We start from the raw sequence: 19,208 nt of genomic DNA, 5'->3' as shown, positions 1-19,208 counted from the left end.
TCTACCCACCTAACTACCCACCTACCTATCTACCCACCTAACTACCCACCTACCTATCGACCCACCTACCGATCGACCCACCTACCTATCTACCCACCTAACTACCCACCTACCTATCTACCCCCACCTACTTACCCACCTACCTGTCTACCTACTTAGCTATCTACTTGCCAACCCACCCACCTATGTACTTAACTCTCTTCCTTCCTCCCTACTATTTTCTCGTTCAGCAGGTCTCTCTTGCCGACAGTAACACCGCAGCCTGTTTTACTTTTAACCGCGGCCAATGTTTCGTCAAAACGTGTCTTCTGCAGACGGGCTCTCCGCTCCCTGGTCCTCCAGTCCCGTCCGCCTCGGAGTCGCCCAGACCCCCGGCCGCGGGCACCAACGCCGGAGCGACCACTGCCACCCAGCCCTCGCTGGCGCCACCACAGCTGCCTACCCCTGCCCCCGTCCCAGCGGCGACTACCGTGCGGGGCCGGTTCCAGGTCACCACGACGCGCGACGTAGTCAGCACCGACCCGGCCACAACCACCTCCTCTCCCTCCTCGCTGTCCTCGTCGTCATCCGATCGCCACGCGGATACCGTCACCACCACCACCACCACCACCGCGGCCGCTTTTGCTCCCGTTGAGCAAAGAACGCAGGGCCCGGCCGTCGTCGCAGAAGCTACGAACGCTGCCGCGGCTCACCCGGGGGGCCGTGACGGCGCAAAATGCTTCCGGTCCGACACGTTGAACGGCACAGACAAGAGCTGTTCGGACACCGGCGAGAAAACGCGCTGCTCAACTACGCCGTTGCCGGGCATTCCCACTGGAGGCACCGGTCCAGCTGCAGAGATTCTGCAAGCGCAGCCGCTACCGGCAGCGGGGACGGCAGGGCGCGCGGGCGAACTGCGGGCAGACTGGGAGGTGCCCTTCAGTGAGGGCTACGCGCAGACGCCTGGCGCGAGAACGGCCGACGTCTTCCTCGACGGCAGCGAGGCGACGGAGCAGTACTACAGCGCGACGGAGAACGGGCGCGACATCACGTCGGACGATTTCGCGGGGCCCTTTTCCGCTCGCGGCGGCGGCGGCGGTGGCAGCTACGCCGGCGGCGGCAGCGTCATGCGCAAGCAGCCAAGCACGGACAGCGAGCTGTCCGCGTTCGGCAGCCTGGCGGCGCGGGAGCGGATGGGCACCTTGGAGAGGACGGAGTCGGTGGGGCGCTTCGAGCTGAAGGACGGCCTCGTGCCCAACGTGCGCTCGGCGTCGTCGTTTGTGAGCAGCGACAACGACTCGGAGGACGTGGAGGAGGACGACCTGAAGAAGCAGCTGCACAAGCTGCGGGAGAAGTGAGTGCCACCGTTGCTCGCTTCGTCTGGGTTGTCACGGTGGCGAGATGTTATCTACCTCGCCTGGCATACAAGAGAGCCTGGGTTCGATCCCGACCCCTGACGACTGTACGTTTAGAGTTTGCATGTTCTCTCCGTGGTCGTGTGGATTTTTCTCCTCCATGTCCTCCGGCTTTTCCCTACACATTTTTGGCCAGGCGGCTTCTGAAAAAGAGTTGTATTGCTCAGTGGGCCTTACCTGGTAAAATTAAAAGGATTTAAGGGTTTAGTCTGTCGCGTGGCACCGCGCTGCCGCTCGCTGCGCAGAGGCAACACGAGCGGCGCCAATGAGTGCCCAATTCGTGCTTTGGTGGAAATGGTGGCTTTTGTTCCAGACTTGTTCGAAACCCGTTGTGAAGATATCCGTACGTGACTGGCTTTCTTGCCAACGCTTTGCTGCGCGGGGCCAACCCGCTCGCACACTCGCGCGTAACCTCCCGTGGCCGCGTTTTTCGCTCGCATCTCCCAGGCACATGGAGGAGCTCACCAACCTGCAGGTACGCCAGCGGAAGGAGATGGAGGAGCTGTACCGCCGCATGGGCAAGGAGCCACCCGCCTGCCTGCAGCAGTCGGCGCCTCCCTCGATACGCCGACGACGCATCAGCAAGAGCCGCAAGACGAGCACCGGCGGCAAGCCCAGCAGCATGCAGCCGCTGAAACCCACGGCGCTCTTCCTCCCCTGTGAGTGTCTGGGGGGGAGGGTGGGGGGAGGCGACGGTGTGAGAGAGTTCCCCCCCTCGCCCATAAACCAAGCGTGCGATGGGAGCACAGTTCAGGTGTTGAACGCCACAGTGGCGAGATGTTAGCTACCTCGCCTGGTGTGCTGGAGGTCGTGGTTTTTGATCCTAGCTCTGTGTAAGTCTGTTGAACTTCTTTTAAACCATACGTAGCCAACTGTGCTAATCGGAGGTGGAGAGGAAGGACAAACAAACTCAATACAAAGAGCAAAACCCGACGCCTGTACATTTGCAGTTTGCGTGTTCTCTCTCCCCGTGGTCGCATGGATTTTTATCTGGGTCCTCCGATTTTTCCCTCCACATTTAGAAAGAACACGCGTTTTAGAGTATTATTTGGCTGCTATAAATTTCCACGTGGCAAGCCACTTTGTTGTCGAGCTATCATTTTTGGGCAGGTCGCCTTTTGTAAAAGCGCTATATAACTCAGTGGGCCTCAGCTGATATTATTTAAGAAAATTTGTGTAAATAGTAAAAAGAATAGTTTTGCGGAAACAGCTTTCCGTGGAGTTTTTGGTGAGAATGCGCCGCAGAGGGTCTGCGTTTTTACTGATGCGTGATTTAGGCCCTCGATACTCTGGTTCTTGAGTAAATTGATTGAATGAAACTGATTTGTCTCCCAAAATCCAAGGAGAGATCTTGGGGCGCATTCGGCCGATGTTAGTAAAAAAAAAAGTGAACCAAATCGGCTTGAGAAAGCAACCGAAACGACTCGAGTTGACTTGGAACGGAACTGTCGCCACAGCCTCGCAGCAAGCACCGTTGACGCGGGCCGCCAGCGATCCGGCCCCAACGGAACAACAACAACAACAGCAGCAGCAGCAGCAGCCAGCGCCGCCACCGCCGCCGCCACAACTCGCCACTGCACCGCAACCCAGATTCCCTCAGCCGGCGCCCATCCCCAAGTCCCACATGCTCAAACCCTCCTTCTCCACAGAGAGCTTCTACTCGGGCTTCATCAGCGACGGAGCCATTAACCAGTTTGGCAATGGTGAGTGGCCGCGGCCGAGGTCGCTCGCTCGCTCGCTCGCTCGCTCGCTCGCTAATTTCTTGTGTTTTGTCCGTGGACGGTTTGTTACCTCCAAGCGAGCAGATTGACCGAAGGAGATTTTGAAATTGTTTTACTTTTCTTCTTGGTTCTTTCGGTAAAGTCACGTAGAAGGGAAATAATAAAATAAAACAATTTTCACGACGTTTCGGCCACAACGCAAGCAGCCGTCCTCAGGTGAAGAACAGGTCTGTCGAAAAGACAGCGTCTGAATGCTGAATTATTTTATTATGTTTTATTTTTATTATTTTATTATTTCTCTTCTACGTGACTTTACCGAAAGAACCAAGAAGATGAATCCCTGCAGTCACGAAAGCTTTACATCGAAATTGTTTTATTTGTTTAGTTCCGTCCAGATCGCCGCAGGCTTTTTTAGAAGCTTGGCAAAGATAAACAGGGACAACATCGTGAATGTGGAAAAATCTAAATAATTACCGTCAACATTGTCTTCATTGTCTTCATTATCACGATCATCTCCATCATTGTCATTGTTCTCTTATCATCGTAGGCATTGTCATTAATTATAATGCACAACTCGCAGCACTATTATGTGGTAACATCCATTTCATTATTTTGCTTCTCTAAGTGATTGAACCTCTTGTATAGAGTTAATGGACAAACCAACAACCTCCTGGCCCATCTCTTTTGATGTCATCTATATGGTTCTCATTTGTAATCCGATTTCACTTCGCGTTTATAATGAGGTGAACCTTGAATTGCATCAGTCTGTGATCGCATCCTGTGTTGAATTTGTTGAGGTCAGAGATAATCTGGGATTTGTCTGTTAGAATCAAGTAAATTACATCTCTAATTTCACCATTCGGACCCCTTCATATAATATCCATTTACTAGATTACTCCTTAACCTGCACGAGACGGTGAAGACACTGGCAAACCTTCATCCAGCAGTGGGTAGACCATAGCTCTGGTGATGAATGATAATGTCACAACACCAGTCTGAACAATGCAAGCTCCAGGCATGTCACGAGTCGGTAACAACATGTTTTCAATATGTAAAATGTATATATATACATGTAAAATTGCATTGAATGTGAATTATATTTCACGGTCAAAATATTTCATAAATAAATTAACATTTAGAAGTCTCCTCGACAGACCTGTTCTCCACCTGAGGACGGCTGCTTGCGTTTTGGCCGAAACGTCGTGAGAATTATTTAATGATGTTTTATTTTATTATTTATTATTTCCATTCTACGTGACTTTACCGAAAGAACCAAGAAGATGAATCCCTGCAGTCACGAAAGCTTTAAATCGAAATTTGTGAATAAATAATTTTTACGGCTTGCAGAAATAATCCAAAACACGTTCATACCCAAGTAATTTGCCTGTAAAATCTTCATAAATACAAATGTTCAATGCACAGCAAAGCACTCGTCAAAATCACTGGACTCTATAAAGCTCGGAGTCACGGGTTTATGCCCCATGAAATTTTATCAACGAGCTTTTATATGAAAATATAAATATATAGTTGACGTTGCTTGGTCAGCGGTCCCCCAATACCTCCTCACTGCAATTCTGTGCCGCTTTTAAGTGCAGTGTGATTGCCGGGGCCTGACCAGCGGTCGTGTTGCCAAAGGCACGGCACGTACGGTCCAAGAGAACTCGCAGTGTGTTGTCAATGTCCACCATTCGAGGCCCTTTGAACGACCCACACATGTGCCTGTTGTAGTGACAATTAATCCCCCAAGTGCAGCTCGCATCCCTCGTTATGCCCGTGGAAGCCCTAGTCTAAGCAACACGACGTCGGCGTGGATAATATTTACAGACGGGATTTGATTGCATCGCCAACATGTAATTCGTGATAACCGAGGTTGTGCGTGTATACATACGTATTTATGTACCTTTTTGGCTTCTGAAACGCTGCAAAGATTTGACCGTGTGGTCTCTTTCACTCGTTATGCGGTCACTTTGTTTCTGTAAATTTTTAACGCGCAGTCATGTAACAAAAGTGTGCCTGTGCATTTTGAATACTAACCACTTTCGCGCACATGTACACACACACAAAGGACACGAACACTTCCGAATCAGAACATTTATTTATACTGGAGGAATCCGATGAGCTATAATGCTCTTTTTCACAGATGGTCCAGTAAGCACTTCCTGCCGCCTCTGACTCTCTCACCACTTTGTTTCATATTTGTCTTTCCGGTTTCCTTTTCTGCGACTCTCTCCTCTAGGCTGGACGGTTTTTCACCAAACTGCCGACCGAGTGACGTACAAAACTAACAGCAAACCGCGCTCCCGATTCCTCAGTGGGCCCGCCGCTTTGTCTGTCTGTTCGTACCCAGTTTGTCATTTTTTGTACTCCACAAGGCATCCCTGTATGGCGTTGCCCCTGGCCTTAGGGGGGAGGAAAGGGAAAAAAATTAACCCGTAAAAACAAAGTTTTTCACTATAAATCCTTTATATGCGTGGCATCGGTTTTATTTTATTATTCATTTCTGTTTTTCTTGAGTAAGAGTTTCATTTTTATCACATTGGTATTTTAAATTAAATATGAAATTTTTTTTTTCCTAAAAAGTGGAAAATTTAGGAAAAAAATTTTCACGAAAATAAATTGTCACGCACAACGAGTCTGTGTGCAAAATGTCAGCTCGATTGGATCACGGGGAGTGGGTTAAAAAACGACCGAAAGATTTGCATGGTCGTAAGCGCGCAAGCAAGCAAGCAAGTGAACTTAATATAAAGGATTTAAAAACGTTTCCAGCCAGGGAGAAACGACCGCTCGGTGAGCCAACGGATATTGCAACACGACTTTCCTTTTAAAATAAAATACAATTCGTACGCACGTCTCGCGTGTCACATAAAACGTGCGCGCGTGGCTTTTTCCGCTGCACGTGCTGTTAAAGCCTCGCGGCTGGAATCCAGACGTCTTGGCCACGAACAGTCTCTGCAGCCGCGTCTTTAATCCTTCCTGCAAGCAATTGTGTGCCGCCATCCTTGGAACACTTCAGTCGCATGCCTCTTGTCTCCGGGTGCTAGTCCCATGTTTATTTCTCCCTCCTCCTCAGTCTCGCGCTCACGAGGTGCCTTGGCTTGTCTGTGTTGGGGCTTGACACTAGCCCCAATACCTGCACTGCTTTGTGACCTTTATTTTGTCTTTATATTTATTTTCAACCCTTTGTCCTCTTCTTCACTTCCGTTGTGCTCGATTCAGATGCACATCCTTGCATGCTTTTTTAGCGTTTCGCTGCATACTCGCCAAAGTAGGGTTGGAACGACACAATTTAATATCGATTTTCAAGCTCTGCTTCTTGATGCGTGCGATCGAATCGCGAGCATCAGAAAAATATTACTTGTTGATTCGTCCAGACCGTAGGTAATTGGTTCAGGTACTTGCTAATCCAGCGTTTTGCTGTAAGAATGGTCGATCCTTAAGTTAACTTGCTTACCCCTGAGTTGTGACAATTCATCAAATGGTTGCGGAGGTGAATCGTTCCACCCCTTCGGCGAATGAACACACATTTTAAGTTGCGTGTGTTTGAGGGAGAGTCATCCACCGCGATGAATTTCTCAAGACGTTTGCAGCACTGGGAGACTGCATTGAGCCCCCCCCCCTACCCCCGCCGTGCGCGTCACCCGTCGTTGAGACAGAGAAGTAAAAGAATGCCGCTCTTCCTTCCCGTTCACATCCACTTCCTCCGAGCCGTGCAGTAACTTTGTCGTTGTTCTTTGTTTTGTTTCCATTTCTGTTTTCCCCAGCAGGCAGTGCGATGAGACGAAAGAGCAGCGGTAAATAACAAAATAACAAATCGTTTGCTCCATGCCACCTGCCCGATCGGATTTTTTTTTTCCGGTTTGCAGCTGGAATTTTGCTTTTTTTTTTGGTTTGCAGTCGGTGGGATGCTGCGCACTGGCTTTTTATTTTATTTTGTATTTTTGTTTGTTTTTTGCACTTTGAACTCTCCCGAGTTCCCCTCTGCGCAACAGCTCGGCTCTGGCAATGTTTGGCAAGCTGCGTTTTTTCTTTCTCCCCTTTTAAATCTTTTTTTGCGTTATTTGTGAGCACTCCATATTGACAGATCCTGACTGACGTCACCCACTGACGTTACCGTTTGCTCCCAAGTGACGTGCTCCAGGGGATTTCGATTGATTTGTTTTAGTTGGACATCTGCCTCAAGTAATATTTCATCGGCAGATACAATAATGGACGGTTCTACGGTAATGGAATTACAAGACCAGTGACGGGCTTGCAATGCCGCTAAATGCGGCGTATGACTGCGATAAAAGTCTCGTATTTCACATTCATTCTTAAGCCACCAACACATGCATCAAATTGCATGTACAAGAATAACATTTTCAATATATATACACTGTGTTTTTAATCATGGTTGCTGAGCAAAGGCCCTGAGGCCCTAACTGCCAATCATCCAACAACAGGCATCGCTAATGAAATTGTAGTAGATGAGAGTGGGTGTGTGTCTATAATTCCCTTGCCGTGGAATTGACCGTATGGATTTTAGACAATCGGATTTTAAATGTGGCCTGTCAAATGTCCGGGCGCGCGCTCGGGGGGGGGGAGAGAAGAGCGCGTGTATCCTTGTGATTTGCTTACTGGCCAGCGCCGAGGAAAAACGCACAACTGCTGGAATCGCGATTATCATTTTTTGTTTTATTGAATGGGAAAAAAAACATTCCCAAGCACGGATGTGATATGTTTTACTCTTGCTTTTTTCTCTTCTGCGAAATAACATGTTCTCCGGGTGAGCGTCTGCTAACATTACGCGCTTACGCAAAGCTGAATCGCGCACTTAATCTGCACTGCAGCTGGCTACGAGCAAATTGCGAAATTTGTTTTTGCTCTTTAGTATTTTTACAGGTACTCTTTAATTTGTTTTTTTGTTGTTGTTACATAACTGTTTATAATTAGTTATTCTCAATGTTCTGCCCTAAAATTATTTACTTGTTACTGCCTTTTTTACGTGCCTATGAAATACGATGTCTATAATAAAAACGGTGAGCATCTATCGTACTTTTAAAAGTAAATCACCCGAATGATACAATCGGGCCTCTGTATACAGTTATTTTCTTCTTAATTTGAGCCAAATACTCTGATCTCCGACCCACATGCAAATATACCTACAAGAAAATGTAACATCATGATGCAGAGTCTCTTAAAAGTGTCTTAAAGATACCAGCACATTTAGACGCTACATAAACACAAATTGGATGGTATTGTTCAATGGCCATCATGGATAAACGCGCTCATTATTGCTGTCGTAATTTGTTTAAATAATTTTTGCTTACTCGAGTGGCATTTGTTCAACAACTTGCCAAACACATGTTTTTTGTACCTTGCCTAACTCTGCGTCCAGCACTCATCACGGTTCCGACGCAGCCAAAAGACGCCAATTTTTTTTCTTCTTCTTTTCTCGCCTCCCTCCCCATCACACAAACAGTCCCAACGACCGGCGGCATGGGCGCCTTCATTGGCAATGATGGCAGAGTTGGTGGAGGCGGCGGAGAGACGCCGTGCTCCGGCGCGGTAACGATAGGCACCGGGGGGCCTGCGGCATCTCAGGGCGGCAGCACCAAGAAGGGCACCTTCACCGACGACCTGCACAAGCTCGTGGACAACTGGGCGCGCGATGCCACCTGCCTGCTGCCGCAGAAGCCGAGTCTCAATCAGATCCGGCAGTTCATGCAGCGGCAAGACCTGGAGGGGCAAAGGCCGTGCGACGTGAGTGGCCGCTACCACCACAACCACCACCACCACCACGATGCATCGCACGCCGTAATGCTCTCGCTGCGTATTCAAGCGTGAACACGGGGTGGTCGCCTATTAATGGTCAAATCTTTCATCACGTTCGCATCAGATTGGCTTTTGTGGGTTAACGTCGGAACCGTCTGATCTCGCGTGTCTCCCCGGGGTGCAGCCCGGGCTCAGGATGTACGCGCCAGCTCAGCCGCCACCCCCGGCCACCGCGTGCTTGGGCAGCTGCGCCGGCGGCGGCGCCTCCATTGCCAACGCCGTGCCGACCGCCGCTGTGGTGCCGCCATACATCCTGCCGGGGGCGATGTGCGCGGGCCAGTTCCCCTGCGGCGTGGCCGTCCCGCCGGGCTTCCAGGGCCAGCCCCGCGTGCCTGTCAACCCCAGCCCGCCGGGGCCACCGCTGCCCTCCTCCGCCACCACCCCGGTAGTGGCCGCCGCCGTCGCCTCCGCGAGCCTCCCTCCCACGGCTCTGACCACTCCGTACCCAGGCATCGTTGCCTTTCCCGTGCCGGGTTTGGCAGCCAAGCCCGGGTGCGGCATAGGCAGCGGTATTGGCGGTGTCGGTGGTGGCGTCGGCACCGGCGGTGGTGGTGGCGGCAACGGTGGTGGAGTTGGCACGGGTCAACCGCCCGGGCCGAACCTCAGAACCACCTAAGAGGGGGAGGCAGAGGGCGCCGCGCGTTTACCGCTGCGGTTGACTCCACGGTTGACTCTGCGGGTGGGAAAGCGTGCCATTGATTTTGTGTTGGGAGTTGTGGGGGTCGTCGGGGAAGGTCGTTCGCGGAAGGAAATAAGGTGAAATGTATAAAACGTGGGTGGCCTGCTTTGGAAGCGAGTTGCTGGGGCTGCAGAAAGCGTAACCTGGCTCACTGTTCCGTTTAGTTTAACAAAAAAATTAGATTACGCAAGGCCTCGAAATGAAAAAAAACGTGACTACCTTACCAAGTGTCCAAAAATTTCTATTTTTTGAGAATTTGGCAACCACTCCGTGGGGGAAAGTGAAATGCGATGGAAAGAAAAGAAGGGGGAATGAAATAACAGAAAAGGGTCAGTTTGATTGGCAAATTGTTGAATGTAGTTGGTTGGGTCGAACAGAGGTGTGGATTTGAAAAGTTAATGTCCTTGCACCGAAGGCACTTCTTAGCATCGCGATTGTTTTTCTTTTTTCTTCTGCTAAAGTCGAACGTCTGCGGGATGTTAGAGATGGTCTTCGTTTTTGTTTTGTGGGTGCTGGTTTGGTATAACACTAGGGGCGTGGATTTGGGGGGGGGGGAGTAGAGTTGACAATGCATGGGGGGGGGGTGTAAGGGTTAATTCGAGACAGCATTTGTGAGCACAATGTAAAATAATCACGGACTTCGTCACAAGCGATCGGCCGAGTTTGCGCATAGCCTTTTTTTTTTTGCTGTTAATGTCTGTTGGTTATCGAGGGCCACGCGATGAAACCTACAAAACAAAAATATCTAACGGATGGAGAGCGTTAATTGAGATCGCACAGACGAATACAAAATGGCGTGTGTGGGGTGAAAGAAATGGCAATGCCTGCTGGCAAAAGCAACTAGACACATTGAAAAATGCAAACTTTAAAACAATTTATAGCCAATTTTGGGTATAGATCAGTAAAAACAGCTGCTATGTAAAAAGTCTTTGGCTTTGTAACTTGTCACTTTAAAGAATTTGATGTGCTTGTCTGTGTTTATTGAGCTTTGGGTTTATTTGTAAATGTGAATATTAATACTGGTCCTTAAGGTTACTTGAAATGTGTTGGGTTTTTTTATGATACGAGAAAAGCTTGCATAGAAAGAGTGCCTTGTAAAAAACGGAGAGAAAACCACGTAAAAAAAAAATAGCTTTCTTGCTCGGGTTAGTTGTGCTCAAAAACTGACAGCTCTCGTGCAGCAAGGCGCGACGGCGTACAGTAGGTGATAAAAGAAGCTCCTCTTCAACAGCCAAGCGTGCAACGTCTCTGTGCTGTAGACCAGCAAGTTTAAGCCATTTGTTACATTCTAAGTTAAACAAAAACAACAAAAAATAGCAAGCCGTGGCTCCGAGCTTACATTGTACAGATTTTCTGCTTTTAACTTTCAGTGACGCCGCGTGACGGTGCAGGGTTAAAACCGACAAATAGGAGCAGGTGTCGGCGACGGATGCCGTGCATCATCAGTGAATCCGCGTAGAGATGATGCAAGGCAATCCGCTGGACTGCAGGGTATGCATGCTCCGCGAAAGGCTGGGTATTGGCGTCCAACTCTTTGCTGGCGTGGGTAGCGTGTGAACGGCTGCGGGGTCCGGGTGTCGAGTCAAAATGCCCCCCTCTTGAGAGTCCAGTAGTGGCGCCACAGTTTAGATCATGGGTCCGAAACAAGCCGATCTTCGAGCATAAGAGGAAGTCCTGAACAACATGTGGGCATTATGGGATTGGCCTGATGGGTATCGGCAGCGTTGAAAGCCACTGGGACGATTAACAAAATGGGCGCGAGTCGGCATTTTACGAACGAGCAATTGGTTGTAAAAAAAAAAACACCAACCCAAAATAAAATTACGACTATAGAGGAGAAGGGGGTGGGGGGCGGTCAAGTTTACAGATTTGTATCAAAATACAGACAGCAGTTGAACACCCTGGAAGAAATGCTCAACGTTGGTATGTCTAAGAAAGGCATGCGTGTCTCGCGTGCGGCAGAATATTCCCCCCTCCTCCCCCCGCTCGCCGAAATCCAAGCCACTCGCAAGACGGCGATTGGTTCATCCGTCCCTGTCATTTCCGCTTCGCACCGAGGTCAGCCAAACTTGTGCGGTGGCTAAGGCAGATGGGTTGTGTGAAACGGCTGCTTGCATAGGCTTGCTTCAAGCATTCACCGCCAATAGGCCACATTTACATGGAAATCAACGCTCCGCACAAAGCTTCTCGCAGGTTGCGTTACACCATGGATAACCACTCTGGCTCCTATATTCCATCGTAATTTTTTTATATTTGGTAGATTTTGCACGAAGGGGGAACGTGCGACTCGTCAACATTGCCTAACTCGGGCAAACGTGGTCGTAGCGATGGTAACTCTCAAATACCGCCGTTTCACCCAAACCAAACCACCCGGTGATGCTCGCTCTCTCGACGCACGCCACCCCCCCCCCCCCGTCACAAGTGAGAGGTTCTGCTCATTTGTGGCAATGATGGGGCTCCTGGATAAAATGAATTGTCACAAACCGCTGTCATTGAACGAAGCGCACAAGACTGCCTTGTGGTTTGTGTGTTGGTGTGCCGCCACCTGTGATTGGTGGGGGGGGGGGGTACGTCACTGGGCGCGTACGAGGTGTGTGCGTGTGCGTGTGCGTGCGCGTGCGCGTTACTGCCGCTTGGCTTGCGTTCATATTCTGCAAGCCCTATTGGCCTTGGCGGCTACCGCAGGACACCCAAACGCGGACGACCGTGCACCCGCTATCCTCTTTTGGCATCGTGACCCCGATCTCCCACCCTCCCTCCCTTCCCGTACGTAGGTTTTTACAGTTGTCTGCGTTGTGACGAGGGGAAATCTTTCAAAAACCGTCCTCTTTGACCGATGGAAGTTCGCGTTAGTAAAGTTCTTTTAAAGTGGCCCCAGCATTCACGTTTTTCGAGGTTTGTTTCGAGCGACCTCTATCGGCATCTGTTGCATTTTTTTTTCACTGCAATAACACTAAAACCTTCACTCTAAACTTAACATCGATTTAGGGTTGCGGCGATATTCACATCTTGCCTGAATTGCGTTGGCAAACCCCCGCCCCCTGTTATTGACAGTGGAGATTTTTTTCTTCCGGTTTTGCCAACACCCGGACAGGGGAGTAACATTCACCCGCACGTGAATCGTGGACCCGTCGTGTTATTATTACAGAAAATAAAAATGCAATCGATTGCCATCTGGGACAACTTTAAACGATCCGAGAGAGTGCATGCAGTTGAGCCGACGCAGACTTTGGTTGTGCAGATTTTCGCCTGCATATAGTGCCACTGATGAATAAAAACAATGCTTTGTCCGTCCCCGCATTTTGTATAGCAAATTATATCAGTATTATTATATCACTAACGCTTCAAGCTGTGAAAAGTGTACTTTACTGATTGCCGCATTGATTTATCGCAACTGTATTATCCTTATGTATGTACGTTCTGTATTAAGACCTGTATTATCATTTTTTTTTGTTTGGGTTTGGATCAGTACTCGTGCAGACTTTGCTCTCGAGGGCTGTCAGGCAGGGGTTGGTGGGGTTGGCTTAGGCCGGGTGTCAATCCAGCTCTGTGAACCCTGCGTTTCGTCTGATATTAAAGGTTAAGAGATGGAGGTAAGGTGAGCAGAGGCGGTTGTGGGTGGTAGGTGTTAGGCATGCGATGATCGCAGTTAATTTTGCGGATTGCGCGTAGATACCGGAACTCGCGTTGACGCGTGTCGAATTGTGAGCCTATGAATTGATTATTTTTCGATTTGTACGAATGCATGCTATTGTTATGTTTACGATAAGTGCGAAAATTGCTTATAAACCTGGCAAGAAAATCATAATAAACAATACAAAAGAAGGGTTTTATGATATAACAAAAAACATCTAATTTTTAATAGCGCCATCCTCAATCTTTACAAATCATAGGTTTGCTGTGGGCAGGGTGAGTTGTTACTCGCCACGTATTGTAAGGTGGTGGTTACTGACAGTGGGTCAAGATGACGGGTTCACGTGAGAACGGGTACCGTGAGGTTACTTGTGTGTGCAAAGTTGTCCGTTTCCAGCTGCAAAGAGAATTTGTCATCGATTTGACAGCTATAAAAGTGGGTGTATTAATCAAGTTCAGTCGAAGCCACCTACGAACATGCCTCAACTGCTCCCCACTCGCACGTCTGACAACTAATGCCCTCTGCAGCTGGAGAAAAAGACACAGGGACAGAGCTCTATGAAGGGATACAGAAGTCCAACTTGGTTTGGTTGAACCCTGCCTGACCTCCCATTCCCACACCCATGCTCTGCACGGCTCATGAGGAGTAATGTACAACGTATACCTTTGTGCCATTTTTTTTGCATGCTGGTTAATGTTTTCGTTCCGATGTTTTTGTTTACTCTATAAAGGTATGGTATTGAAATGCATTCAACTTTGCAATGTAAAGCAACCGTGGCATCCGCGTACACACAACGGTACAAAACAATTAATTCGTTTTCTTACTCTGCATGTATGTATTAAGATGCGGGGTGGGGGGAACCTGTCCGTGCACAAAATGGTCACAATTCTGAAACGGTATATCTGCATTCATTATCCCTGTTTTTGTTGTTGTTCACTATCGTTTTATTTTATTTCCTTATAATGAATCTGTCCGTTCGCTATAAGTGGTTGTAAAAGTGGTTAATGTTTGTGGCACAGCTGTCGGTCGCGTGCAGAGGAGCTGGGTAACGTGGCATATTGGCGCGGGAGCTTTAATCGTGGAGAACTTGGGAGAAGTACGTATGCTACCGCATCGGCTGGCGTTCTTTCATTCATTGTCCACTAAACTCGACTGCGCTTGTGCTCGAGTGTATAAATAAACGGCGGCTTCCCCGTCAGTTAGGAGCTGTTGTCAAAATCTGTGATGATGCATCAGCTGGAAAACCGCCTTTTTGGTGGCAGTGAAGCACGCTTAATGTAACCTTCCTATGTATAACTGTTGGTCGCACATCGTTGATGAGTGGAGAGGGCTTGCAACTCGTGGCTACATTGATTCGCTGCCTCCTTGGCAAATAAGCAATTGCCCGATTTTTTTGCAATTTTTTAATGTAAAGGAATGAGAGTCCCCTTAATGCGGCCACGGTGTAGTGGTTAGCAGCACTCGACTGAACTCGCAATCCAGAGGTCATCAGTTCAATTCGATCTCTCGGTAGAGCAGTTGAAACGATCGGCGAGTTTTTTTTTTTATTCCCCCCATCTCTCTCTGTACCACATTCGATGAGCAGCAGCAGCAGGTCGTGTGTGCGGTGGGCGAAAGCGTGGATAACTCCCACCCCTTCCAAGGACGCCTGGTCAGTGGGGAAGAGTAGGCAAACGCCTCTCTTGGGGCCCTTCTGCCAGCAGCAGCGTGAGCGAGGAATTTCGGCGCTTTCCCATCACGTGACGGAGCTTGTCAGCGAAATATGCCACCGTTCAACCGTTCGTTGCCGTGCAGCAGCGTGTGCAAGGCTACACATCGCCATGTAGTCTTAATAGCAAACCCTGTGGACGTTCAGAATGGCAGAGCTGAATATATTACATGTCACACATGTGTAAATGTTTGGGGGCGAGGGTCGCGGGTGCATTTGCTTTCCCAGCAAGCTTGTGTTTGCTTCGAAAGCAAAAAAAAAATATTATATCGATGAGAAAAAAATGTATTTTCATGTCCATTAGCGATTCGTCATGTGACGCCAAAATTGTCCAACTGATTGCAGTCGGTGTTGATGATAAAATCTAGATATTCCACCACAAAGGTGCTCGGGTTCGCCTGCACAACTGTCAAAGACCGACCGACGTGGAATTTCTCAATGCGCCTACTTTCGTCCCTGCGGGGTGAGGGCGAATCGATGCAATTCTGTCGGACTCTTTTGGTGCCACTGAATCATTGCTGGTATGTGTTCACTGTATTGCAGACTACGTATATAGTTTCACCATCACTTACCACTGGGTAGGCTGGGATTGGTCGTCTCGTAGTGTGTAGTAATTCACTGTTCTCAACAGCAGTGCGTGCAGTGTCAAGATTTGTAGAAACAGTGGTTTAGATGTAAACTATTGCTCTATTTATTCATGTTGGATGGGGAAGTCACGACATGAGGCTAAACATCCACTGCATTAAGAGAAAATAAAAAGCCTGTGTTTGCACTAAGGAGTAATGGATGGGTGTTAGGTGTTTTCGTCTTTTATTTTTTAATTACATAATACTGCTTGTGTCTTCAATCTCATCATCGTTTTACGTGTTCCTTTGCTGGGGAAGAAACTTGCAAGCTGAAATAAATACAAATCTATCTTCTACTGCTCGTCCCTGTGTGGTTTGTCACTGTCGTGGAAATTCGTTTTGTGATTGCGAAGTACAACAGCAAGTGGCGTCTGACAGGGGGTTGCTGGGCCTCACAAGCATCTGGCAAGGGACCAAGGCAGGCCAAGAACCTGTCTGAACACTTGTTCATTGCACGATGTCCGTTTGTCAGTGTGCTGATGACCAGCAAAACAACCCCCCTACCTCGTTGGTGCCGGACGGTGACGCTGTGGTGAGCAGTGCCATGGGGGGAGGGCCAATTTTTATTGGCCATTCCCCTCATGGCATTTGTGGCCACCAGCGGGCAAAGGGGGCTCTGGATGGGTGTGATGGGCTGGTAACCCCTCTACAATTAATTACCACTATACCACGAAAAAAAATATCCATCTAAGCTTGTACCGGAGACCCTGGGGGGGATAGGTGTTGATGACGTCTGGTCAAACCCCATTTAGTGGAGCCAGGAGATTGAATCCTTACCCTCGGGATTCCTCCAAAAACAGCAAAAAAGCCACTGTGGGTGCCCACGTGGAACGCTCACTGCGGAGGAGAGGCTGCTACTCTGTCGGGAGCTGGACCGGTACCGCCTGGAGCTCTGGTATTCAGGAGGTCCAGTGGACCGGCTCTGGCTCCTGCCACAATGAGGGGTGGACAGTCCTCTACTCGGGACAGGAGACTGCCAAACAACAGGCAGTGGGCTCTTCTGAACAAAATAAAGAAGGGAGCGTGGTGGTGAGGTGTGGGTAGCTGTAAGCCCCAGGCTACTTTGTGCTCGCCTTCCCATCAACCAGAGGCGAGGAGTGGTGATCGTGGTTACTTATGCTCCTACTGAAGATGAACATCAGTGGAGGGATGCAGACAAGACCAATGAGTCCGATGCCTTCTATGACCTGTCACAGGTGCTAGCTAAAGTGGCTAGAGAGGAGATGGAGTGATGTGGTACAAGATGATGTGGAGCTGGGTGGACTTGCGGATGACTGGTACCAGCGAAGTCAAAATTGGCCTCTGTGGAGGAGGCTCGTGAAGGATGCTTCTGGGCAGTTGTAGGCAGTTAACCCTCAACAACAACGGAGGGCGGAGGAGCGCCGAGCAGCTAAAACACAGCAAGTTGGCACAGGTGGTGCATTGGCCAGCCATCTCAGTCGACCCATGGCACCTGGGTCTGCCTTGTGACCTCCTGCCTGTATGCGTACGACACTTCACGTGGCCTGAACGTGCACATAGCCTGGCACAAGCGCCGTGGTGACGTCGCCGCCACTTTTTGGTGAATGCAGGTTGTTATGACCAGCTCCAGGTTGGCAACCGAGGCCTCACTGAATCAGTGTAGTGGTATGTTTTCATCAGCTGCGTAACGCTTTGTGGAAGCTACCTGGCCTGTCTCCAGGTCTTTTTGGCCACAGTTGTTAACCACTCGCTTATGTATGCTTGCGAAACGTCGAGCCCTTTAAAGGAAAATCTGCGCCGTTTGAAACATTCAGCATAGCCAGCCTACGATGATCTATCGTGAGATTAACCACTGGATTGTGTGAGCTCAAAAATCCTTGAAAGCTCTTGACACTGTGCCGTCAGCGTTGGCTGGGTCATGTCGCCCGCATGCCTTGCCACTGCATTCCCAAGCAAATTATGTTTGGCCGGACAAATGGTGCTAAACAGGTGTGGCACGGGCTAGAGAAGAGATAGACTGATGTGGTACAGAAGGATGTGGAGCTGAGTGGACTTGCCCATGACTGGTACCAGCAGTCAAGATCTGACTCTGTGGAGGAGACTCGTTAAAAACGCTACTGGGGAATTTGAGGCAGTCGCCCTCCAGCAACAACGGAGGGCAGTGGAGCGAGGTTCATTAACGAGCAGAGCGCCGGGAGGCTGAAATGCAGAACGTCGGCACAGTGGGGAGCACAGTTGGTGCATTTTCCAGTAATCGGTCAACCCATGGCACCTGGGTCTGTCCCGTGACCACCAACCAGCAAGCCCTCAACACTTCACCTGGCCTTAAAGCGCAGCTAGCATGGCATGAACGCCGTGGTGACATCCACATCACTTAGTGGTGAACGGTGGTTGTTGTATACATATATTTGTTATCATGTCACAGTGTATTTTCCGTTCTTTTTCCATTAAAAACGATTGTCCCATCTAAGTGTAGGGGTGTCAGGGGAAGGATTCCCACCAATAGATGGGTTAGTGGGAGGGGTGATCGAGGAGATATAAGGAGAGAACGGGTGGGAAGAAGGGGCCTTTGGCGGGAACGAGATTGGGACGGCTGGGGACAGGTGTGAATGGAAGAAAAGGAATAAAGGACGAGACCCCTGCAATCTCGTGTCGGCTCCCCTTTACATAAGTGTGAATATTTTTGTAAGCACCCTGTGTATATCTGCCACCGGGGCATCGAAGCGTGGGGCCTAGGGCGGTCGCCCCCATTCGCCGTACCCTTGGGGCGGCTCTGTGTTTTGCAATGGAAAACACAACCAGAACCACCCGAACCGCCATGGCTTTGCTCAGCATGGCCCCGGCGCGGCTCGATTAAGCCAGTGGAAAATGGATATTGCTGTCCAGTTAGCGCTTCATACTATGGGGGTAAAGGGGTGGTCTGGTTAACAAATAATAAGAGCATGTACGAGTCATTGCTCGTTTAACGTTATAGATGTGTTCCTGAAAAATGCAACCGTTAGCGAGGATTTACCTCCAGTGTATACAGGGGCCGTCCATAAATGACGTCAGGCACCTGGGGGGGGGGGGGGGGCAGACATTTGTGACGATGTATGACGAGAAGGGGGGGGTGTAGAAATGTGACGTCCCATCAAAATGCGCAACTTTAAATAAATATAGACAACACGTTCTACTTAATTAAATAGACTTTTAAATCAATGTTTTCTCCTACAACATCAGAGTGCAGCGCCACATTAAATACGCACTACAATGACAATAGTTTAAAGCGATTTGAAGTATGTTTTATTTTGGGGGGAGGGGTGGGCAGAGCTTTGTGAAGTCATATTTGAGGGGGGTCTGACTTTTTGTGACGTCGTGTGACGCGGGGGGGGGTGGTCAAAAATCGTCCAAAATCGCGTGACGTCAATTGCAATAAAATCAGCCTTTGCAGTTATGCCATGGCGGTACAAAGAACTGAAATGAGGGTACTCTACCGCTTTGCTGCATCATTCCGCGTTACTGTATAGCACCGCGTTATAACGGGCGCGTTCCGCGTTGTGTCAAAAGTGTTCCCCCGTGGCAGAACCGCGTTATAGCGAAAAGGCCCTGCATGAACGTGCGTTAAGCGAGGAGTTACCGTAACTCCATAGTGGTTACGTCACGCGCAGGTCACGTGGTCTTTCGCGCCCCGCCCT

At 49.3% G+C, this 19,208-nt stretch overlaps 1 protein-coding gene across 13 annotated transcripts in view; it reads left to right on the top strand.

The window, feature by feature from the left end:
* LOC144729388 (uncharacterized) overlaps positions 1-15,869 on the top strand; it is a 133,297-nt gene extending 117,428 nt beyond the window's left edge. For 11 of the 13 annotated variants that reach the window (XM_078609643.1, XM_078609642.1, XM_078609633.1 and 8 more), the window contains 6 exons: positions 315-1,333; positions 1,842-2,053; positions 2,852-3,097; positions 6,877-6,906; positions 8,574-8,854; positions 9,051-15,869. In XM_078609643.1, coding sequence (XP_078465769.1) covers positions 315-1,333; positions 1,842-2,053; positions 2,852-3,097; positions 6,877-6,906; positions 8,574-8,854; positions 9,051-9,542 — 2,280 coding nt within the window. In that variant the 3' untranslated portion in view covers positions 9,543-15,869. The remainder of the gene's footprint in view (positions 1-314; positions 1,334-1,841; positions 2,054-2,851; positions 3,098-6,876; positions 6,907-8,573; positions 8,855-9,050) is intronic. The other 2 variants (XM_078609634.1, XM_078609635.1) reach the window with 2 other exon arrangements.
* The last annotated feature ends 3,339 nt before the right edge of the window (positions 15,870-19,208 follow it).

The sequence above is a fragment of the Lampetra planeri genome, chromosome 32, assembly GCF_965212315.1.
Source record: "Lampetra planeri chromosome 32, kcLamPlan1.2.h2, whole genome shotgun sequence".
NCBI lineage: Eukaryota > Metazoa > Chordata > Hyperoartia > Petromyzontiformes > Petromyzontidae > Lampetra > Lampetra planeri.
Note: the sequence above shows the minus strand (reverse complement) of the source record. Positions and strands in the feature narration are given on the sequence as shown.